Raw genomic sequence first — 20,000 nt, 5'->3', positions numbered from 1 at the left:
TAATGGAAAGCAGCAACTTGACACACTGCAGTGACATCATCCCTACAGTTATTCTACTGTTGTACTGCGGTCATCGGTCATCGGTGGCAATGTACCAGTGGTCAGTCAAGGGCGTAGCTGGTCCCTCTTTTAGGGGGGTGCACGGCGGTAGTTCACTGTAGCTGGCTGTCCTATCAAACGTGTACTGGGATGGCTAGTGCATGTCATCATGGTCATTTTATGCATGCTGAACCTAGGTCGAAATGTTTAGGGGGGGGTGCACATGCCCCCCCCCCCCCCCCCCCCCCGGTACCCCATGCGGGCTACACGGCTGGGTCTGTATTGTCAGAGCAACATACCGGCACGTTCACTCCAACGGACAGCAAATACTCCACCGTGGCGGCTTTACCTGACAGCACAAGACCACACACAACACGAGTGCATCATGGCTAGAATTCTCGGACAGCAGACATACACATGCAGGAGCGTCGGACACGGTACGGTCACTATGGTATTGACAGTACAACTTTTTGCCCCAGGTACCCCGTGAACCAATAACATACACTGATCTGGGCTCCAAATTGCAAAATTTTCAGCTTAGCCACCACTCCCCCACGAGCACATCGTACTTCAGACCACACTAAAATGCCTTCCGATGCCCCAGGTATGTACATGGCTGTACAGCCTGTGGGCCATCACTATTCGACCTCGGCCTGTTTTGGTAGTCCTCTTGAACTCAACAACGACGACAACGACGACGGCGACAATGACGACAACAACAACAATCTCTTATTGGCAATGGTGCCATCGGGAAAATCAAGAATTCAACAACAGCAATAGTAACAGCAGCAGCAGCAGCAGCAACAGCAACAACTGCTGCAGCAGCAACAGCAACAACTGCTGCAGCAGCAGCAGCAGCAGCAGCAGCAACAGCGACATCAGCGACGGCAACGGCAATATCAACAGCAGCAACAACACCTTGATGGTTTGCGGTGGTCATCTTGTTAAAAATACAAATAAAATAAATAAAGTACTAACAAGAGAACCTCCAGGTTAAGTAAGGGACTACATTCTTACAACGTCAACACTGAAAAAGCAGCGACAGGCGACTGCGGATAGGTTTCTAACCTGCAACACTGGCAAACATCAGCGGCGTCCACTCGCCGGAACCACCAGGCATGTTCACGCAAAAGTCGTTGGTACCATGCAGCAATAGCAGCTGTATGAACTCACTACAGCGGTAGAACACAGCACAACAATGGGTTAGCTCCTGTGTGCAAAATGATGTGAAACAACTCCATTTCACACCCAGCGTTCCAGGTTTGATCTAAAGCACCTAAAGGTTAGAACACCACAATCAACGATACACACGAAAATCCGGTGGAACAAAAAAAGTGATTAAATGTCTTTAGTCACGAGTTTCATGCTGAAAAGCAATCATCAGGAGACTGGGGCTATTGTCGGGGCTGTGTGGTCTTATTCACTATACTATAGATGTTGTCACAATCAACGATACCGTACTTTCAAGAGTATAAGCTATAAGCCCCATTTTAAACACCAATAATTTACCCAAAAAAGTCGGTGAATTAAATTTTCGTGACAAAAATCCGGGTGCGGCTGTTACTCCAGTGCACCTCGAGTGCAGTGATGTGAAGATTGCAATGCAGCAATGCAGGTGTAGCAGTTCTACCTCCGATGCAGTGTGAACCGCCATTTCTTTCTACTTGGAGAGTACAGCACAAGAAATATGTTGACAGCCAGAAAAGGTCGCTTTCAAACGCCAGCATTACGGCTAACTGTAACGTATGGCATTTGGCAATACACGCATATCTCTCTTATCCGGGCGCTACGGGCCTGGGTACTGCCCATAGCTTTGAAAAGTCTGCAAATCTGAATCATGTACACTTCTCAAATCTGTGGACAGCAACTGTTTCGCTCTGTTAGAGCTCCTCAGCACAGCTCAGAGGACCGAAGCGCAGCTCTTTGCAATGAAATACGTTTCCGTTAAGCAAAGCATTTTTATAAAGAGCTGCAAACCTATGTACACTTCAATGGGAAAGGGCCAGAGGTCGGGCATTTGGTGTCACTCTTTCCACGAAACTTAGCAGAAGAGTAGCAATATGTCCATAAAACTCACCCAGAGAGTGCCAGGTGTACCGAGGTGCCCATAACTTCGAGGTCCGGATAAGAGAGATGTGAGTGAACAATGAATCTCGAGCACTAGTAGTTTACGCCTCGCTCACATGTTACCGGCCACACAGGCCAGATGAATGGCAGCGTGGTTCTTCTCGTTGCGCTGGTTTATTAAGACCAGCTTCTCGTCGCTACGGAGACCGTCGTCCTCCAGGAGTTGCCGCGCCATGGCGATATCGCCACCCTGGGCTGCAATGCACAATGATGGTGATTGCTATACGAGCATACAACACACACGCACATGTTGAACACACAGAAACTACATGTTCAAGAGATCTGATTCAGCACTTCATTCCAGGTAAAAAAAGAAAAAGAAAAAAGTGCATATACAGAGCATACATGCATGCATGCATGCGCACACGCCTGTGACACAAACCCGACGGCATCTTGTAGAACCTCTTTGGCCGAAGGTTGGATAGATGATGCCTCTGTTCGACCTGAGCAGGGTTTCCCAATGTCAGCTTTTCCATTTTATAGGCAAATACATACTGTGGCACGTGAAAGACACGCCCATAGCTTAGACCCTTTAAGAGAACTGTCCCCGGCACAGAGCATTGCGAATAGCACTGGAAAACAAAAGCCCAGATGGTACGAAGACTGCTCAAAACATTTCCCGCGTACCGCGTTCTTCAGCAAGTTGCACATCTCGGCAGTGTCGCTCAGGTTTAGCGCAGTGAAACCAAGCGAATCGCGTATGTCTTCTTTGGCACCGGCTTCGAGCAGGCACTGAGCAACTTCAACACAGCCGGAAAGGGCAGCATAGTGCAAGGCAGTTCGTTGCTGTGACCCACCCTTGATGTTAGCAGTGGCCTGCAACACAAAAAATAATGAACAGTGTCAATAAAATTTGTATTGTATTTAAAAATTAAAATAATTTAATACCGTATTTTCCGGAGTATAAGCCGAACTGGAACACAAGCCGCACCCCCATTTTTCCCCACCCACTACAGACATCTACCCTATTTATGACCGTTAATTTGATCATAAGAGTATAAGCCGCAACTCCCCCCCCCCTTTTTTCGGTGAATTTTGAGTGTTCAAAGTGCGCTCATACTGTACTCCGAAAAATTCGGCACATTCACGGTTTGCGCGAGACTTGGTTGCGCGGAGTTTTCCGGATCCGCAGGAACGCCACCACACCGTCCAGGATCAAGGCGCAGAGGCAGCTCGTAAAGCGGTGTCACGAAGTATGCGTGAAACTAGGCCAGCCAAGCTATAAGCCCACTGCACATAACCAGTTCAGCATTAGGGGTACTACAACCACATTGCACTCATTTGCCCATCCAGTGTAAACTATTATTTTATCAGTGCTATATTCTCCCTATATTCGACTATTGCGATACCGCTTGGTGTGGCCTTTCTGACACAACTCTGAACCAATTAGAAGTCCACCATAGATTTATACTTAAAATTCTTTACAACAAGGATCGATGTTTTCCTTCGGATGCCCTTTATCGACTTGCACACACTTCTCCTCTCTCCGTTCGTCATAAGCACCATCTCTGTACACTGGTTCATAAAATATTTCTTCATAAAACCCCTTCACACATGATGAAGTACAATTGGTTTTCGACAAGCTCAACCCGTAACGCGCTCATCCTGCCTCTTGTTAAGTCAGCCCAGTATCTAAAGTCCCCTTTGTTTTCCGGCTACTCTCATTGGTTATCATTACCATACGGTCTGAAAACTTGTTCTTCTATTGGTCAGTTTAAAGATCTACTATCACAACTGAACTAGACGCAATAATTATCATCGAAGAACATTCTCGAATACCTGGGTGATGCACGAATTTTGATAGTGCTCACTTCCGTTAATCGTTTTTCTTTGTAATTTTCCATTCATTTTCTGCTCTAATTCATATTTGCTTTGTTTTCCTAGCTTACTATTGCCGTGGCTGGCTCAACGCCCTTGTCTCCGGGGATTCTGTCCCTGCATTAGCTATGCTTGTCACATGCTATGAGATTGTGTCTAATAATAATAATAACATTGCCAAATATGGCAGGTATGAGTAACACAAAAAAGAAGCGACCCCGTCCATCGCAAAGTGCTATAACACAAATGAGAAGTGACCCCGTCCACCGCGAAGAGCGCTTGACAATGCGGTCGTGAACCCAGCAGCACATGCAGCGCCTAACGGTGGGGGCAAAGTGATCAGTCTCACAACCACTGGCACAAGTGGAAAAAAACACTAGCCGCAACCATGTACCCCTTGTGCCTGGCCACAAGTTCCCAGTTGACTGTGGGTAGCAGCATGGCTGCATCTGCTGCTGGTTTAACCGGGTGTTAGCGGCCGTCATGAGTTCCCTTCGGGAACGGACATGATAATTTACTTTTTTTATCGGAGCTGGTACACACAAAGGAAGCTGTTGGTAGGAAACAAGTACGTACCTACTCAGAGTTTCTTGAATCAATCAATCCACAGGCACCATAACAAACAAGCAACACACAAGTTATGTTTCCTTGGCGGGGATCCAACCGCTTCCCTTGCGTGATAGATCATACACGCATAGATCTACGCAAGCTGCACACATCATGTACGCATACAAGTGTATATACATTTTCGCATTCGTGAAGCCTGCAGCGAAGCTTGCTTTGTGTTTCCAGCTGGAACTCCCCCCTCCCTCGAACTTTCAGTATGTCCCAAATTCTGGTCATGCCCATTCTACCATCACTTACACCAGCATCGAGTAGTAACTTTACCACTTCTGCATGACCAGACATACACGCAAAGTGCAGTGAGTTCTTATTCCTGGACAGCAACAGAAGTAACAGCATTAGCCGGAAGATCGAAAATGCACAGTTAACCCAGAGCAAAATTACAGCCGCCGAAGTCCATTTTCAACACTAAGAAGCCACAACTGCAAGAGAAAAAGGACTTTTAACTTAAGCATGGTGGCTCATCACCCACGTCAGCATAATGCCACTTAGAGGCAAAACAACAGACCCAAATTCCTTATTCAATGCTATCGACTGACTATCGACTGCTTATCGATATGCCCTTGTGTGCATGAACACAAACACTGCATACTTAGTAGGTTACTACATACACACACATACATGCACATGCACCTCCGGGCATTTGTAATAATAGATTCTAGATGTTAACATACTTTGGAAATTGTATTTTTCATTGCTATCAGATTTCTCCGCGCGAAGCTGATGAGTTCACAAAGAACGAAACAGCATGCTGTCCGCAAATCGAGTAGGTGTTAACATATATGCGAGGTGATAAGATTTTTTGAACTTTTTTCCCTCGGTCGGCTCCACCTTATTGACTCAGTTGTTTCACTCCTAAATTTCACCCCCCCCCCCCCCCCCCACACACACACACACGCAAAGGTAGGCTTACCCAAGTCCAATGCCATTGGGCGGCGTGTTGCAGGCCAGAAGGCGGCGGACCTCGTCTACATCACCGACCTCGGCAGCAGAGCATAGCAGAGGTACATTCAGAAGAAGCTGCCTGGACGTCAACAGAACACGGCAATACCATCCAGTCAGGTACCATAAGGAGTACATAACCCTCAAGAGTGCTCAACTCCAGCTATGGGGTCTGCGACGGCAGAACTTCACATCACATGTGGTGAACCCGTACACATTATTTACACTCTGTGCATGATAGATATTGTACGCGACCCAGCTTTGGGTTCAACTCTCTTGGTCGTTGCGCTGTTTTCCAGCGTAACCTTTCGAACCATGTCATGTGATGTGAAGGTATGCCGCCGGCGAGCCGCAGCACTGCATAGAGGTTGTGCAGGCAGTTGCACACTCTTGGGGGTTATGCACTCTTGGTACCAGGGAGTCATAAAATACCGGTATTTTACGACTCCCTGCTTGGTACATTGTATAGAAAGTCTCTTTTACGGGCAAAATAAACACATGAATGGCGGGCAGCACAAACATTGGTAAAAACAAAGAATCATCGGAAAGAAACGCAAACCCAGTAAAATAATGGATATAGAACCCTTTTCTACAAATCTTCACTAGTTCGAGGGAAAGACCCAAGCTAAAAAATAAATAAATAAAAAATAAAAAAGATAGAACCCCAAAGCAAAAGTAATGTACGATGGAGACTAGCTCAACGCCGTCAGTGTCTAGCTGCTGTCAGGTCAGATGGCAACTGCGTTGCCATCACTTATACCGCTCAGAATACAAGCCTTTCCAGTCCGGTTGGTGAGGTCATCACCGGACCACCATCGTTAGTTACTGCTCAAGGGGTCATGCTTATCCTCTATATTATACAGAAAGTATGAAAGGCTATGGTAGAGCCGGACCAATCGAAAGCTGCTTCCGGCGGGCCTGGAAAACAGTTGTTACCAATGCCTACAACCATGCTTGTCCTCCGACAATCGTATCACAGTACATGCAGGGTTCTAGCCAAATTGTTTTTGCAAAGCGTTCCTGTGGCGGCGCAACTCCTGCTGCCGCTCCAACAGGAAACAGTGGGTGTGATGAAGTCGCTGTTATTCCAGTTGAACTTTCGGAGCGGACTGACAGTCACACTCCGCCAGACGTGGAAGCACCTTGTTGTGAACTACCCCGTCTGCACTGCCCAACATGCAACACTCACAGCCCACTCGACATTGGACGAATTACTTGCTTTTGCACAAGAATAACTAAAACTAAAAGAGCGAGAGAAAAAGGATCAAGGCTCACGCACCAAGATGACACGGACAAAATGGCGACCTACGTCATCGTGTGCACGCACAATAATACGGAAAAGGAAGAACGTCACGAACACAGCGTGAATAAATAATAAGAAGTAACACGTTAGTTCAACAGTAATAATACGTGGTAGTGATCAACAGTAAATACGTTAGATATCACGAAATAATAGAGATAGAGAGAGAGAGAGATGAGGTGGCGTCAACAGTTACTAGTCAATCTATTACAACCTGTTGTCAGCGAGCAGCCAGAACATGAAGAACAGCGCACAGTGACGAGTGGACATAGTACCGCTGCCTATGTAAAGGATGCTTTGAGCGGTGAGAAATTGTTGGACCCGCATAAATTGCAGTTGATTCGCTCACATAACGGCAAATTGAAGTTTACAATGTACAATGTTTCTGCGTGTACAGAAATACTGCTCGTGGTGTGTGAGATTTACGGCTCCTTGACATCGGTTTTCAAAATTGCTGACCTGGGACAGTAGCATGATGTCATCTACCCCCACCCCATTCCCGCCGCAACCTCCCCCCCCCCCCCCCCCTCAGCCAAATCCTGGACACGCCACTTCTGGGATCCAACTGCAGTTACCCCTGCCCCCAGTGAGGGTAATACTTGGTACTAGTGTGGGTGGCTAAATCAGAGTGGATCTGGTAATTATAAGCTTCACTAGCACCAGTGATTACAAAGAGTTAATCTAGCCAGAAGTAGTCCATGGTTAACAGTTATGAATACTTCAAATAGAAAGTATATGAACCCTGAAACCAACAAAGACTTAGCACAGACCTCATCTTGTGCGACTTGGCGTATTCGGGTGAGCACGTGTCCACAGTCCTTGCTCCATTCTGCGTGTACAGGCAAGGCAACGGCCACAATACAAACAAGCATGAACAATGTGCAGAGGACACACGCACAGCCACCACGTGTCAATTCCGTACTCACTCGATTAGAGGCCCCTCTTGAATAATAGCCCCCCCCCCCCTACAATAACCGTTAGAAAAATACAAGCCCCTCTCGAATAGAAGCCCGAACTACTATTAATTTTGCAAAGGATGGGGTGAGCAGGTAGTGCCATATATGTGTTAGGTACCTCCTCCCGTACCTTTTCTAGCTCGCCTGCATGCACTCGCGTACTCACCTTTTGTATCCTTTTGTTCAGTTGGCCTGGGTAGCTACTTGCGCGCCCATAATTGCCATAGCTACCCAGGCCCTTTATCTTGCCGCTCAGACTTGATCTCTTTCTCTCTTTCTCACTCTTCAATGTGGTCGTTTCGTTCGTCTTGGTCTCTTGTCTCGTCGTCTATAATAAATGTCGTTCCCACTAACTTGTTCCCGTTGTCCGTTGTAATGTCTGGAGAATATGTCGTCAGTTGTCCTTTTTCGTACTCAACATTGGCGCCCGACTATTGATCGACCCACGATCCTGAGATCATCCCATGCCCAGTCGTCCTCAACCGCAATTCATCTCGTCAACCTCGTCTCGTCGTCAATAATCCTCGTCTCGTCTCGTCTATGTCAACCCCGTCTCGTCTATGTCAACCCCGTCTCGTCTATGTCAACCCCGTCTCGTCCATGTCAACCTCTAATAAATGTCGTTCCCACTAACTTGTTCCCGTTGTCCGTTGTAATGTCTGGAGAGTATGTCGTCAGTTGTCCTTTTTCGTACTCAACATATGGTAAGGTCAGGGGCATACAAAACACATCGTGCATGTGCATGCATGCATATACCTGTACACGTCCAGGTCAACGCAGCGTATGCAACCTAACTCGGTGCTGAGTTGCTTTGAATATGAACGCTTTAGGGATTCTATTGGAATGCTGGTATGGATTGAAATAAAACAAGCCACTCTCGAATAGAAGCCTCCTCAAAATAATTGGCAATGAAAAAAGCCCCGGCTTCTAATCGAGTGAGTACAGGTAATTGACTTGTAAAGCCAATTTAAGCCATACCGCCATGTGCACAAGAGTTCAAGTACATGTACGGTGGATGTCACAGTGTCACATCATTACGGTGACGTGTGGGGCAACAAATGAAAACTGCACTCGGGCAGCACCGGCTCGGGAATCTGCACGAACAGCGCCAGAAGTGAGTGCAGATATCGTCCGATACTAGTCGGGTGCAATTTGTCATTCATCTCATGTGCATAGGCACGAAAACACTTGGTCTACGCTAAAGACATAACAGTGTGCAAGTACCTTCAACAGCAGTTGGGCAATTGCCACGCAGTCGTGCCGCACCGCAGTCCTTAGAGGTGAACCACACATCTTCCAGACACAACAAGAGGGAATAAGGCGAGGGGAGAGAAAAATGGAAAGAAGGGGGGGGGGGGTAATTACACAATCACATTACACAATTTTGAACAACATACCTGTGAACAGCACCCAGTATTACCCCATTCCATCTCCTTGACCCGGTTGAAATCGTACATCATCATTGCAGCCGGCGCCAGAACATGTCCTGGAGAGTACGCCATATGAAGTGCTGCTGGCGATGGCTGACTTGAGGGGCTAACGTGTTCCTAGCCTAACCTTCATACAATGAAATCATCCTCTCTCTCTCTGTGTTAAAGATCAAGCGGTGTCCAGGTGGCAGAGGCATCAGTTAGATCTACGATACTTTATAGCTATGGTTAAATAGCATTCGGGGGCTTCAGAATTTAAGTTACTTTTCTGTATAGTGGTTTTACACCTATCACATGACCATACAGGACAGCCATGTTGGTTCCAACTCCACTCAACCCTCGCCTCTATTGGTCACATCAAGAGTACATAAACCAGAGTGTGCCACTGTGCATATCTGATCTGAAACAGCGCAGTTCCTGCACTACGTCTGCCTGATGAGGTCAGCCACCCCGCGACTTGCGTACAGATCAAATTTTCGTGCTTCACAGACCGCAAATCAGCCAAGTTTGCATGATTTTAGACATCCTGTTTCAGGATGTTGGTGTTTTTGTGTGACTGTGTACACTGCGTACATCCGCTGACAAGTAAATTCACCAGGCTATCTGTATAAAAAAAACCGAAATCAGGACAAACTCAGTGACCTGCACCGCCGTGACTGGTTACGCAACTTTTTACCGTACCTGTGGCTTACCATGCCGTCAGAAATGAAGTACTGCACGGATTACGCTCCCACAGGAACCATCCTGAGTTGCACACTCTGGTTGATGTACTCTTGGTCACATAATGTCAGCCATGTTGATTCCACTGTCCACATGACATGATTACTACACAAACTGGTCACATGACATGATTACTACACAAACTGGTCACATGACATGATTACTACACAAACTGGTCACATGGCATGATTACTACACAAACTGATCACATGACATGATTACTACACAAACTGGTCGCATGACATGATTACTACATAAACTGGTCACATGACATGATTACTACACAAACTGGTCACATGACATGATTACTACACAAGCTGGTCACATGACATGATTACTACACAACTGGTCACATGACATGATTACTACACAAGCTGGTCACATGACATGATTACTACACAAACTGGTCACATGACATGATTACTACACAAACTGGTCACATGACATGATTACTACACAAACTGGTCACATGACATGATTACTACACAAGATGGTCACATGACATGATTACTACATAAACTGGTCACATGACATGATTACTACACAAACTGGTCACATGACATGATTACTACACAAGCTGGTCACATGACATGATTACTACACAACTGGTCACATGACATGATTACTACACAAGCTGGTCACATGACATGATTACTACACAAACTGGTCACATGACATGATTACTACACAAACTGGTCACATGACATGATTACTACACAAACTGGTCACACGACATGATTGCTACACAAACTGGTCACATGACATGATTACTACACAAACTGGTCACATGACATGATTACTACACAAACTGGTCACATGACATGATTACTACACAAACTGGTCATATGACAAAGACGCAAAACCACTCTATCGTTCTCGACCATTTCACACGTAAAAGCGTTCAGGCTTGCGCGTGTTCGCTTTCTGCAGGTGCTGTCCAACACGCTTTCTCCAATTCATTTCTTGGTGCGAATCGTTGGAAACGTTCTTCCAATGCAGCAGAGCATCTGGTGAAAGGAGAACGATCGATCGCGCGCACGTCTTCGCTCTCCTTATTTTCATTTTCTGGCGCACTTTTCGTCGCACGCCTTGAGAATTTCGAGCGGGTCCGTACGATACGGTAGCATCCGCACAAATGTGCAGTGCATGCTGCAAACACTCAAATAGTTTGCAACTCGGCTCGAATGAAATCAGTTGAATTTATTTTCATTCAAGCGAGCCCGCCTGCTGAATTTGCATCAAGATAACACTCAGACCTAAGGTTTTTGTATTTTTTATTTCATGGATTCTCCACAGGCCTTTAATAGCCGAAATCGAGGGAGTCTCCGTATTGACACGTGGATTTATCAGGCAGTCTTTTGCTTGGATGCCTCCACACGGAGCTCGAATCTTCTCCTGTGTCAAGCTCCGTGCGAAGACACCCAACAGCAAGACTTCCTGATGAGACCAGCCGAGACAGCAAAAGAAAACGTACATCACAATCGTGCCAAGTCATTGCTGTGTCGACTTCTGTGCGCCAAGCGCTACCCGAGAGAACGCGGGCGTGCGTGTGTGCAGGAATGTATTTACTCACCATTTTGCCAGGTATGTCTTTACCACCATACGATTCAATCATGAGCATAGCTGCCGTGGTGCCGTGTTCAGCTTGATTCACACCTAGGACCTTGGGGAGGGTAGATCTACCCTGTACAAAGCCTAAGAGGCCTGTACGTACAACGTAACATCCTTACTGAAATTAGACATTCTGCTAGGCTGTGTTGTTTAGCGGTTGCATGCTGTTTTCAGACTTTGTCCACAGTGGAATTTGAAGTGGTAGTAAATTAGTAATTTCCCACTCACCCTCCGCCCATCCTTCTTACCTTTATCCCCTCCGACAGCAGTAGAGAAACAATCTCCAAATTGGACTGGCCTACAGCAATTTCCAGCAATCCAAGTAGAGTGCATTCCCGAGCCATGAGATACTCCCTCGCAAGTCTAAAGGATAAAGCAGAAAAAAAGAAGGTGCTGATGACCGTCGTCATGACAAAGATTTCGACCCCTTTTCAGTATCGATTTTCAGTATCGTAAACTGCCTAATCGTCGTGACGCAGACATGTTCACGTTTCTCACACAAAGGCAAAAATCATAAAATCACAAACGATCAGACAGCCCGAATTCCAATTTATTAGTTTCTGAAGCAAGCGATACTAGTATACAGAGTCTGGATCGCTAGAATCGTGAAAAATATTCCGGTACGCTGCGAACTGCTCCGCTTGTCTGGATCGCGAAAACTTCGTGTCGAGATCAGTAGCCTGTCTACTGTACTGTGTTTCCTGTGGCGTCTTTGAAGAGAAAACATGGAAAATGCTCTCGACAGTTCATGAGAAATGTATGTGATAAGTAGTAGTCACCGATTGTACTGGATAGCGTTTCACAACTAATAGATTTCCCCGGTTACAAGTCGCACCCCACGTTCAGGTTTGAGCCATATTGTTTCAATGTATACTCACACAAGCAGACGGTCATACTCGATTGCAAGTCGCATCCCCTTCTTTGCCAGAGAAGTTCAGGGTACAAAGTTGAGACCTATAGTCGGAGAATTACGGTACTGCTCCCTTAGCAACTTGCTGACTGTATTTCATCCCTAGGAGACACACCCGGCGCGTACACTGTGCATCATAGGGTACAGTGAAAAATCAACATGCATCGCAGTTTTCTGCGACACATACCTGAAGTTGCTTCGCAGCTCAGAAGTGTAGCAAACTGCGATGCGATGCCGGTTAAATTACTCCCTGCAAGCGTACGTGCTTTGAAGCATAGCTACAGCGTGGCAGACAAGGCACACACCTATTCTCGGCATGTTGGTCCAACGGCCTATTGCGCTTCAACAGTCCGCGTGGAAACAGGTTACCATACTGTTGCTGTTGCCATGCTGACTCGCCGTCATCTTCCACGAATGACGGGCATCGCTGCATCTCCCTGATGTCCAGGTCAAGACGCCGAGCGGGGGACTCGGCGGACGTTTCTTGCAGCAATGCCAATGGACATGACGAGCCCGCACCTTGGAGCAAGAAGCAACGCACACACGGAACAGGAAACACACAGCTAAGCAAGTGTGTGTGTGTGTGAGAGAGAGAGAGAGAGAGAGCGAGAGAGAGAGCGAGAGAGAGAGAGAGAGAGCACAGAGGTACCGAGTGCAAGCCGCTCGGCTGTCCGTCACAGTAACACCACCTGCGGAACCTTGCACACAGCTCCCAGCTAGCCTGCACTCTGCAACTTCAGTCGGCATGCATCCACAAACCAGCACAGGTACTGTAGCGTTGGGACGCTGGGGACTTCAAAGCGTATAGCGTTTAGAGTATAGCATATCCCCATACTGTATCCCCATACGTTAGCGTATCCCCGTACATTAGCGTACGGGGTCTGCCCTTGTATCAAAGCTGCTGCTCACGATTCTTTTATAGCCAGTTAGTTCATTTAGTTGCCGATCAGTTAATTTCGTTGCCAGTACATTTCAATTGCCAGTTACAGTGTGTTCACTGAGACCCTTGTATTTTTGCCTCCGAGAGACTGCGGCCCGCTACAGTACTGTAAGATATGCTATTATAGCACATATGAGGCATCACAGCCTCAACAGAACTTATTATTATTATTTTCCCGTTTGTCTCTTTCCCTCAAAACCAGTCAATATTATTATTATTATTATTCTCGTATCCGTCCCGAATGGGACTCACGACGGCAGAATTAACTGTGAGCATGTGTGTGTGAGAGTGGGAGAACGAAATGAAAAAAAAAAGAGTCTTGTAGTAAAGGTCAAATTTAAGAAGAGCAGTACTAGACTAAATGGCTGAGCAGATGTTACTCCATTGTTTTCTGTCGCGGGCATAGGTGCCGAGATCACGAAGGCAGCTGGGCTTAAAAATGCAGATAGGTGCGAGGCGGACGTCTCGCTGGAGACTTGTGGTGAGGCAAGAGCGGGGTGCACCTATTCGAAAGAAATGAAATGTAACTCATTAAAACGTTACTGTAAAGCCACAAACTTAACCGGCGCGCAAATTTAGCGTTTTCATAAATTGGGCTGATTCACGATGAGAAACCTTTGCGATTCTATCTCTTCAGTCGGATCTTGTACTGTCTACAATCAATGTACAGAGAGGTTTGCGGCGATTTATATCCGCGAATGTGTGGTGGTCGCAAAAAGGGACATTTAAGCTCCGGTGAAATTTTCTCAATTTACAGTAGATTTGCTTCCTCGTTGTATTTGTATGTCTTGCATTGCCTGAACACAGTCATACTACATACTGGACATACACATCGAACAGCGGATAGCTTGCGTTCGGAATGAATTCCATATGATTTCGTACGGCATGCCCAGCACCTCACACTCAGTCCATCCTGAAGCGTGCAAAAAGCAGATCTCTCCCACTAATCAAGACTCACACGGATGCGTTTCGGCCCAAATAAGGGCCCGGTGATGGAAAGAAAATAACTGTCAACTGCGTACAGAACTGAACGAATTTGATGAAAAGTGTGGAACCACCTTTAACACGCAAAATTTCGAAATATATAAATTTTGGGCAATGGGGTCGTATGTGGTATCAAGAGGAAGAAGCGAGTGTTATTAGGAAACATACATTTAAATTTGCTTGCAAATGCCCGATTTGCACCGGAAGAAACTACGTACCATCATTGGTATCACGTACCCACAACGAATCTCGAACACAACGCTGTATGCCAGAACCGAGCAGACCCCACTATCCCAAGTCTGCAGGCAACGGAGACTGCTGTGGTTCGGCCATGTAGTGAGGGAAGGCAAAGAATCGTACTCTTTCCAAGCCCTCCTAATGTCAATCAACACAACAGACATACGACGACCCCGAGGACGACCACGTCTGAGATGGATCGACGTTGTCAAGAAAGACTTACAATGCAATAATCTGTCGCTTCTGGATGCTGTGCAATCTGCTTCTGATAGAGCTGCTTGGCTCGACATTGTTAACAGATTATTATTATTTAAATTTGAGAGACAAAATTGTTGATGAGGATGAGCAAGATAGCCAAGAAGAAGATGATCACGTTTTTGATGCCAGCGCTAGCTCATGTGAACTTGACAGACCGATTCTGGATAGTGATAGCAGTGACGAGGAGACTGGAGATGTGAGCAGTGATGACGACGGCGGTGATTTCGCTGATGCTGCTGTTGACAAAAGAACTTAACGTGACGCTGTTGGGAGTAGACTAATCGACTTACCATCCCTCCAGAAGCTGCTGACTTCCTCCTGTGTTTGTGCCCGTTGTAAATCTGGCCGCATGGTTCCAAGTGAGGAGGATAGTCATGGACTTGCACCAGCGATTGAACTGGAGTGCACTGAGTGCGGATCAATATCTTCAGAAGTGCTGGCTGAGAAGCAAGTCACTGGGAAAAGCCGCTTCTACAATGTGAACCGAAAGGCAGTTTTGGCCATGAGAATGATTGGACGTGGCTATCAAGGCCTGAAGACCTTGTGCTCCATCCTTGACTTACCACAACCAATGTCAAAACGCTCCTTTGACGGCCATAGGAAAACCATCTTTCGTGCTTCCAAAACTGTTGCAGAGCAGAGCATGTGCAAAGCATCGGAAACCGTCCTTGGCCAGCAGCATGCGGAGGAATTCCCCGACCGTGTCGCTGTATCAACAGATGGTACATGGATGTGGTGAGGCCATTCATCATCGCACGGTGTACAGACGGTAATCTCGTATGAAACAAGGCAGATATTGGACGTGGAAACACTTTCCAAGCATTGCAGTCAATGCACAGCGTGGAGTGCAAGGAAGTCTAGCGACTTGGTCTCTCTCTCGAGGAGTATGAAGAATGGCCTGTAGGGCACGTAGCCACACGCTCTATAAACACACAGGCATCATCACCAGCCATGGAGACGGAAGCAGCAGTGAAGCTGTGGAAGCGCTCTGAGGAGACGAACGGCTTGAAGTATGTGTACTACATCGGCGACGGAGACCGCAAGGGGTTCGACGCAGTCACTGCGGACAAACCGTACGGAGACATTGCCGTGGAGAAAGAGGAATGCATTGGCCATGTCCAGAAGAGGCTCGGCAAGGCATTGAGAGACCTGAAGAAGAAGCAGGGCAAGGACAAGTTGAGTGATGGGAAGCCACTCTGTGGAAAAGGTCGCCTGACCGAAAAGTACATGGATCGATTACAGAACTATTATGGCATGGCGGTTCCTAGCAACGTCGGTGACCTGCAAGGAATGGCCAAGGCTATATAGGCTTCCCTTTGCCACTGTTGTTCCACGGATTCCAAGCCAAGACACGAGTTTTGTCCAACTGGAAAGGACTCCTGGTGCCAATGGCAAAGGAAAGCTGCTTGTGTTGATGTGGTGGTCAAGCACAAGGATCCGTTACCTGATGCTGTGATGAAAGTGATCAAGCCGATCTATGTGCATCTGTCCGATATTGGCCTGCTCAAGCGATGCCTAAGGGGGGGGGGGCACCCAGAACGTGAATGAGTGCTACAACGGTACCCTGTCGAGAATCTGTCCCAAGGAGTCATTCAATGGTGCTGAGACTGTCGCAACCTGCGTTTACTTGTCCACCGCCGTGTTCAATGATGGAGCGGAGAGCCTCCTGTCCATCCTTGATGCCATGCATTGCCCATACAGCAGCTTCACCGTGTCCGGCTTGAGAGCTGTCGATGACCAAAGGCTGTACCACACCAAGAGGAAGTCCTCTTTCGAGGAGAAGTCAGCAAGGAAGGAAGCTGAGACGGGCCAGAAAAAGGGCCTTGCTGACACCACAGCTGAGAAAGAAGGCGACACTTATGTTGCTGGTGGATTTGGACCTTCATTTTTGTGCTTTTTTGGCACTATGCCGTAATCCGTTTCCATCATATTTTTGTCATTTCTCGCCAGAAGTAGACAATCAATACCATTATTCGCATCGACGTTTTCCTGGCTAAACAAGCTAAACCTCTAAAACATACACAATTGACACAATTGGGCAATGTATTTGGACGCTCTTGCGTGGCACGGTTATTGCGCATCTGGCGCAGCGTTGCACTCCTTGACATATTTGTATTTTGTATTTGGAGGACTCCGCTCTTTGTATTTTGTATTTGTATAATATACAAGTGCAAAATACAAATATTATATGGATTCTCCACAGGCCTTAGCCTAAATCGAGGGAGTCTCCGTCAACAGCTTATGAAGAAGAAGCCGAGGAGAAAAATAGAAATAGGAAATAGAATGATGCGGGGTGGACCCCAACGGCTGGAATATCAAACAATTTTTTTTGGTTTGCGTTCTAGAGTGACTGCTATAGTATTGATAAAAACTGGTTCTCTGGGATTGTAGCCACATTTTCTTGCTCATTTTCCGGAAAAGGAACATTGTTCGCAAATTATGTGATTTTGGCATTTCTCTGACCAGCTTTGTTATGCTGTTTTGCAGATATATCTTTTGAATGTTACTTCGAAGTATTTTTCTCAGCGTCAGGCTGCCACCTTAGACGAGCAACCGTTTTTGGACAATGTTTGTGAATTTTTGAGCTTGCTATGGTGTGTGTCGGCAAGGGAATTTTTGTTATGGCGATCAGAAAACATTTTACATATCGAAATCAGTGGTGACTTTTGAGATTGAAATGTTCAAAGTTCAAAAACAAATTGTCCATGCCGAAATGAAGCTGGAGCACCATCGAGTTTGTAACAAACAAACTTCCGGAATTGTACGCAATATGTCATGCCAACAAGCCCACCATAATAATTATGTTTAACAGAAACCTGGCTAAGCCCGTCACTTTTATTCAGTGTTCCAGGCTACACATGCTTCCTTAAAGACAGATCTACACATAAGAACCTGAGATGAAACCTACGTGGCTATGGTGGCATGGCCATTCTCATACGTGATGGGACATTCATCACATTTCACCCGTCGCCATGACCTTGATTCTCCCCAAAGCGAGGCCTTATGGATTGAGCTTGGTGCACCTGCAGGTCTCCGGGCCAATCCGCTACTCATTTGCTGGCATTACCCCCCCCCCCCCCTTCACAATCTCTTCTTGATATCACCTCCTTTTGCGACATACTTACCGACACGCTGTGTTCCTTGCACCTCTCTTTATTTGATATTTTTCTTACCGGTGACTACAATGCCCACAATTCTGACTGGTGGAGTGGTGACACCACATCGCGTGCTGGTACGGAGCTATCACACGTGTTCTCCGGCTTTGGCCTTCAGCAGCTTGTCAATTTCCCCACCCGTGTTGCTCCGAATGGAAGACTGTCCTGTCTGGACTTGCTTGCTACGAACCGCCCCCTCTCTGTACGCTATGTTGACGATGCTGCCCCGCTTGCTGCATCGGATCATTTGCAAGTCATTACAATGCTAGCCTACAACATTGCCACTGCTTACACCTCTTACAACTGCTCTCAGACTCCTACCCCTCCGCGACATGCCTTCCGCAAGGTTACACCCTCCACTTGGTCAATCATCAACTCTGCACTTTTTGCCTGTGACTGGCATCTTTTATTCACCTCCACTACTGTTGATGAAGCTGTGGAGAAGTTCACCACAGTTCTTGATGACGTGCTCTCCTTCTATGTGCCACAATACGGAGCAAGACCCGCTACACCCAAACATGGCAGCCACCACCCTCGTCAGTCCAGCCGTAACCCCAAGATCCCTTGGCTCGACAAAGATCTCCAAAGTGCAATTAAACTCAAATGCGACTACTACAGCTTAAGTAAGAAGTACTCCACCTATGCTAATATTTCTTTATACAAAAAAAAACAGCACAATCTGGTGAAGTCATTGTCACGTTCTAAGTATTGAGCATATTTACGTTCGCTCACTACCACCCTATCTCACCCCTCTTCCAGGCCTAACCTGTATACCTTTGTTCGCACTCAAAGGACAACTAGTACACGTCAAGACATACCTCCGTTATTAGCTTCCAATGGTTCGATGGTGACTGACCCCAAGTCTGTAGCTAATACTCTCAATACGCAATTCACATCAGCTGGTATTCCAGACGACCATTCCTCTCCAATACCACATCTGCAACGTTCTGCGACTGTGTCTTCTGATCTGCGCTCTATACATACCACCACATCATCTGTTCGCAGCTACCTAAAAAGACTAAAAAGCAACAAAAGCCCTGGTCCTGATGCCCTACCAAATGAAGTTCTCAAAGTTCTGGCTCCATCTCTGGCGTACCCACTGTGCCTTATATTCAACCTTTCCTACTCCTCCGGCGTATTTCCTGATCGTTGGAAGATCGCTAAGGTCACGCCCATCTACAAGTGTAAAGGCTCCAGATCACAAGCCTCAAACTATCGTCCAATATCTCTTCTCTGCTCCCTTTCAAAAGTATGTAAAAAGATATTTTACGACCAGTTGTATTGCCACATTTCACCATGCCTTAGCCCTTCCCAATCTGGCTTTCGCCGCAACGACTCAACCTCTGACCAACTAGCTCGTCTAGTACACGACATTGCCACCCTTCGTGATGCTCGACACCATATTGCTCTCTGTTTCTTTGACTTGGCAAAGGCCTTTGATACTGTCTGGCATCGTGGCCTCCTTGCCAAGCTACATAATTATTGTCTTTGGTGTGTCTGGCCCTGCTCTGTCCTGGCTGTAGTCCTATCTGAGTAGCCGATCACAGTTTGTTTCTGCCCTCTCCATCAACTCTGATCTCCTACCAGTGTCTTCTGGAGTTCCCCAAGGCTCCATACTTGGACCTCTTTTATTCGTAGCATACGTAAATGATTTACCCTCTATAAACCCAAGTGTCTCGTTATTTACCGATGATACAACCCTACTGTCAGCATCCTCGTCCTCAGCGGCTCTTGTACCTCGAGTGTCGGCTCAGATATGCAGTGTCCTACGCTGGATGCAAACATGGCGACTAAGACCCAACCTGACTAAAACCGAAATAATGTTCCTTCCCCCAATCTCATCCATGTCACTTTTACACCATCCTGATTTCCCAGAACCCATAAAGGTTGTTTCCAACCATAAACACCTGGGAATAATGCTTGATGATCTTCTCTCTTGGTCTTACCAT

General features: G+C 46.7%; 1 protein-coding gene across 2 annotated transcripts in view; it reads right to left on the bottom strand.

The window, feature by feature from the left end:
* Positions 1-20,000, bottom strand: part of LOC135814594 (ankyrin repeat domain-containing protein 17-like) — a 57,565-nt gene that overhangs the window by 31,850 nt on the left and 5,715 nt on the right. For both annotated transcript variants that reach the window (XM_065327744.1, XM_065327752.1), the window contains exons 3-12: positions 12,783-12,996; positions 11,816-11,930; positions 9,031-9,099; positions 7,621-7,679; positions 5,522-5,632; positions 4,849-4,921; positions 2,794-2,982; positions 2,223-2,386; positions 1,108-1,211; positions 339-388 (exon numbers count right to left, since the gene is read on the bottom strand). In XM_065327744.1, the coding sequence (XP_065183816.1) occupies positions 339-388; positions 1,108-1,211; positions 2,223-2,386; positions 2,794-2,982; positions 4,849-4,921; positions 5,522-5,632; positions 7,621-7,679; positions 9,031-9,099; positions 11,816-11,930; positions 12,783-12,996 (1,148 nt within the window). The remainder of the gene's footprint in view (positions 1-338; positions 389-1,107; positions 1,212-2,222; positions 2,387-2,793; positions 2,983-4,848; positions 4,922-5,521; positions 5,633-7,620; positions 7,680-9,030; positions 9,100-11,815; positions 11,931-12,782; positions 12,997-20,000) is intronic.

This window comes from Sycon ciliatum, chromosome 1 (assembly GCF_964019385.1).
Source record: "Sycon ciliatum chromosome 1, ocSycCili1.1, whole genome shotgun sequence".
Taxonomy (NCBI): domain Eukaryota; kingdom Metazoa; phylum Porifera; class Calcarea; order Leucosolenida; family Sycettidae; genus Sycon; species Sycon ciliatum.
Note: the sequence above shows the minus strand (reverse complement) of the source record. Positions and strands in the feature narration are given on the sequence as shown.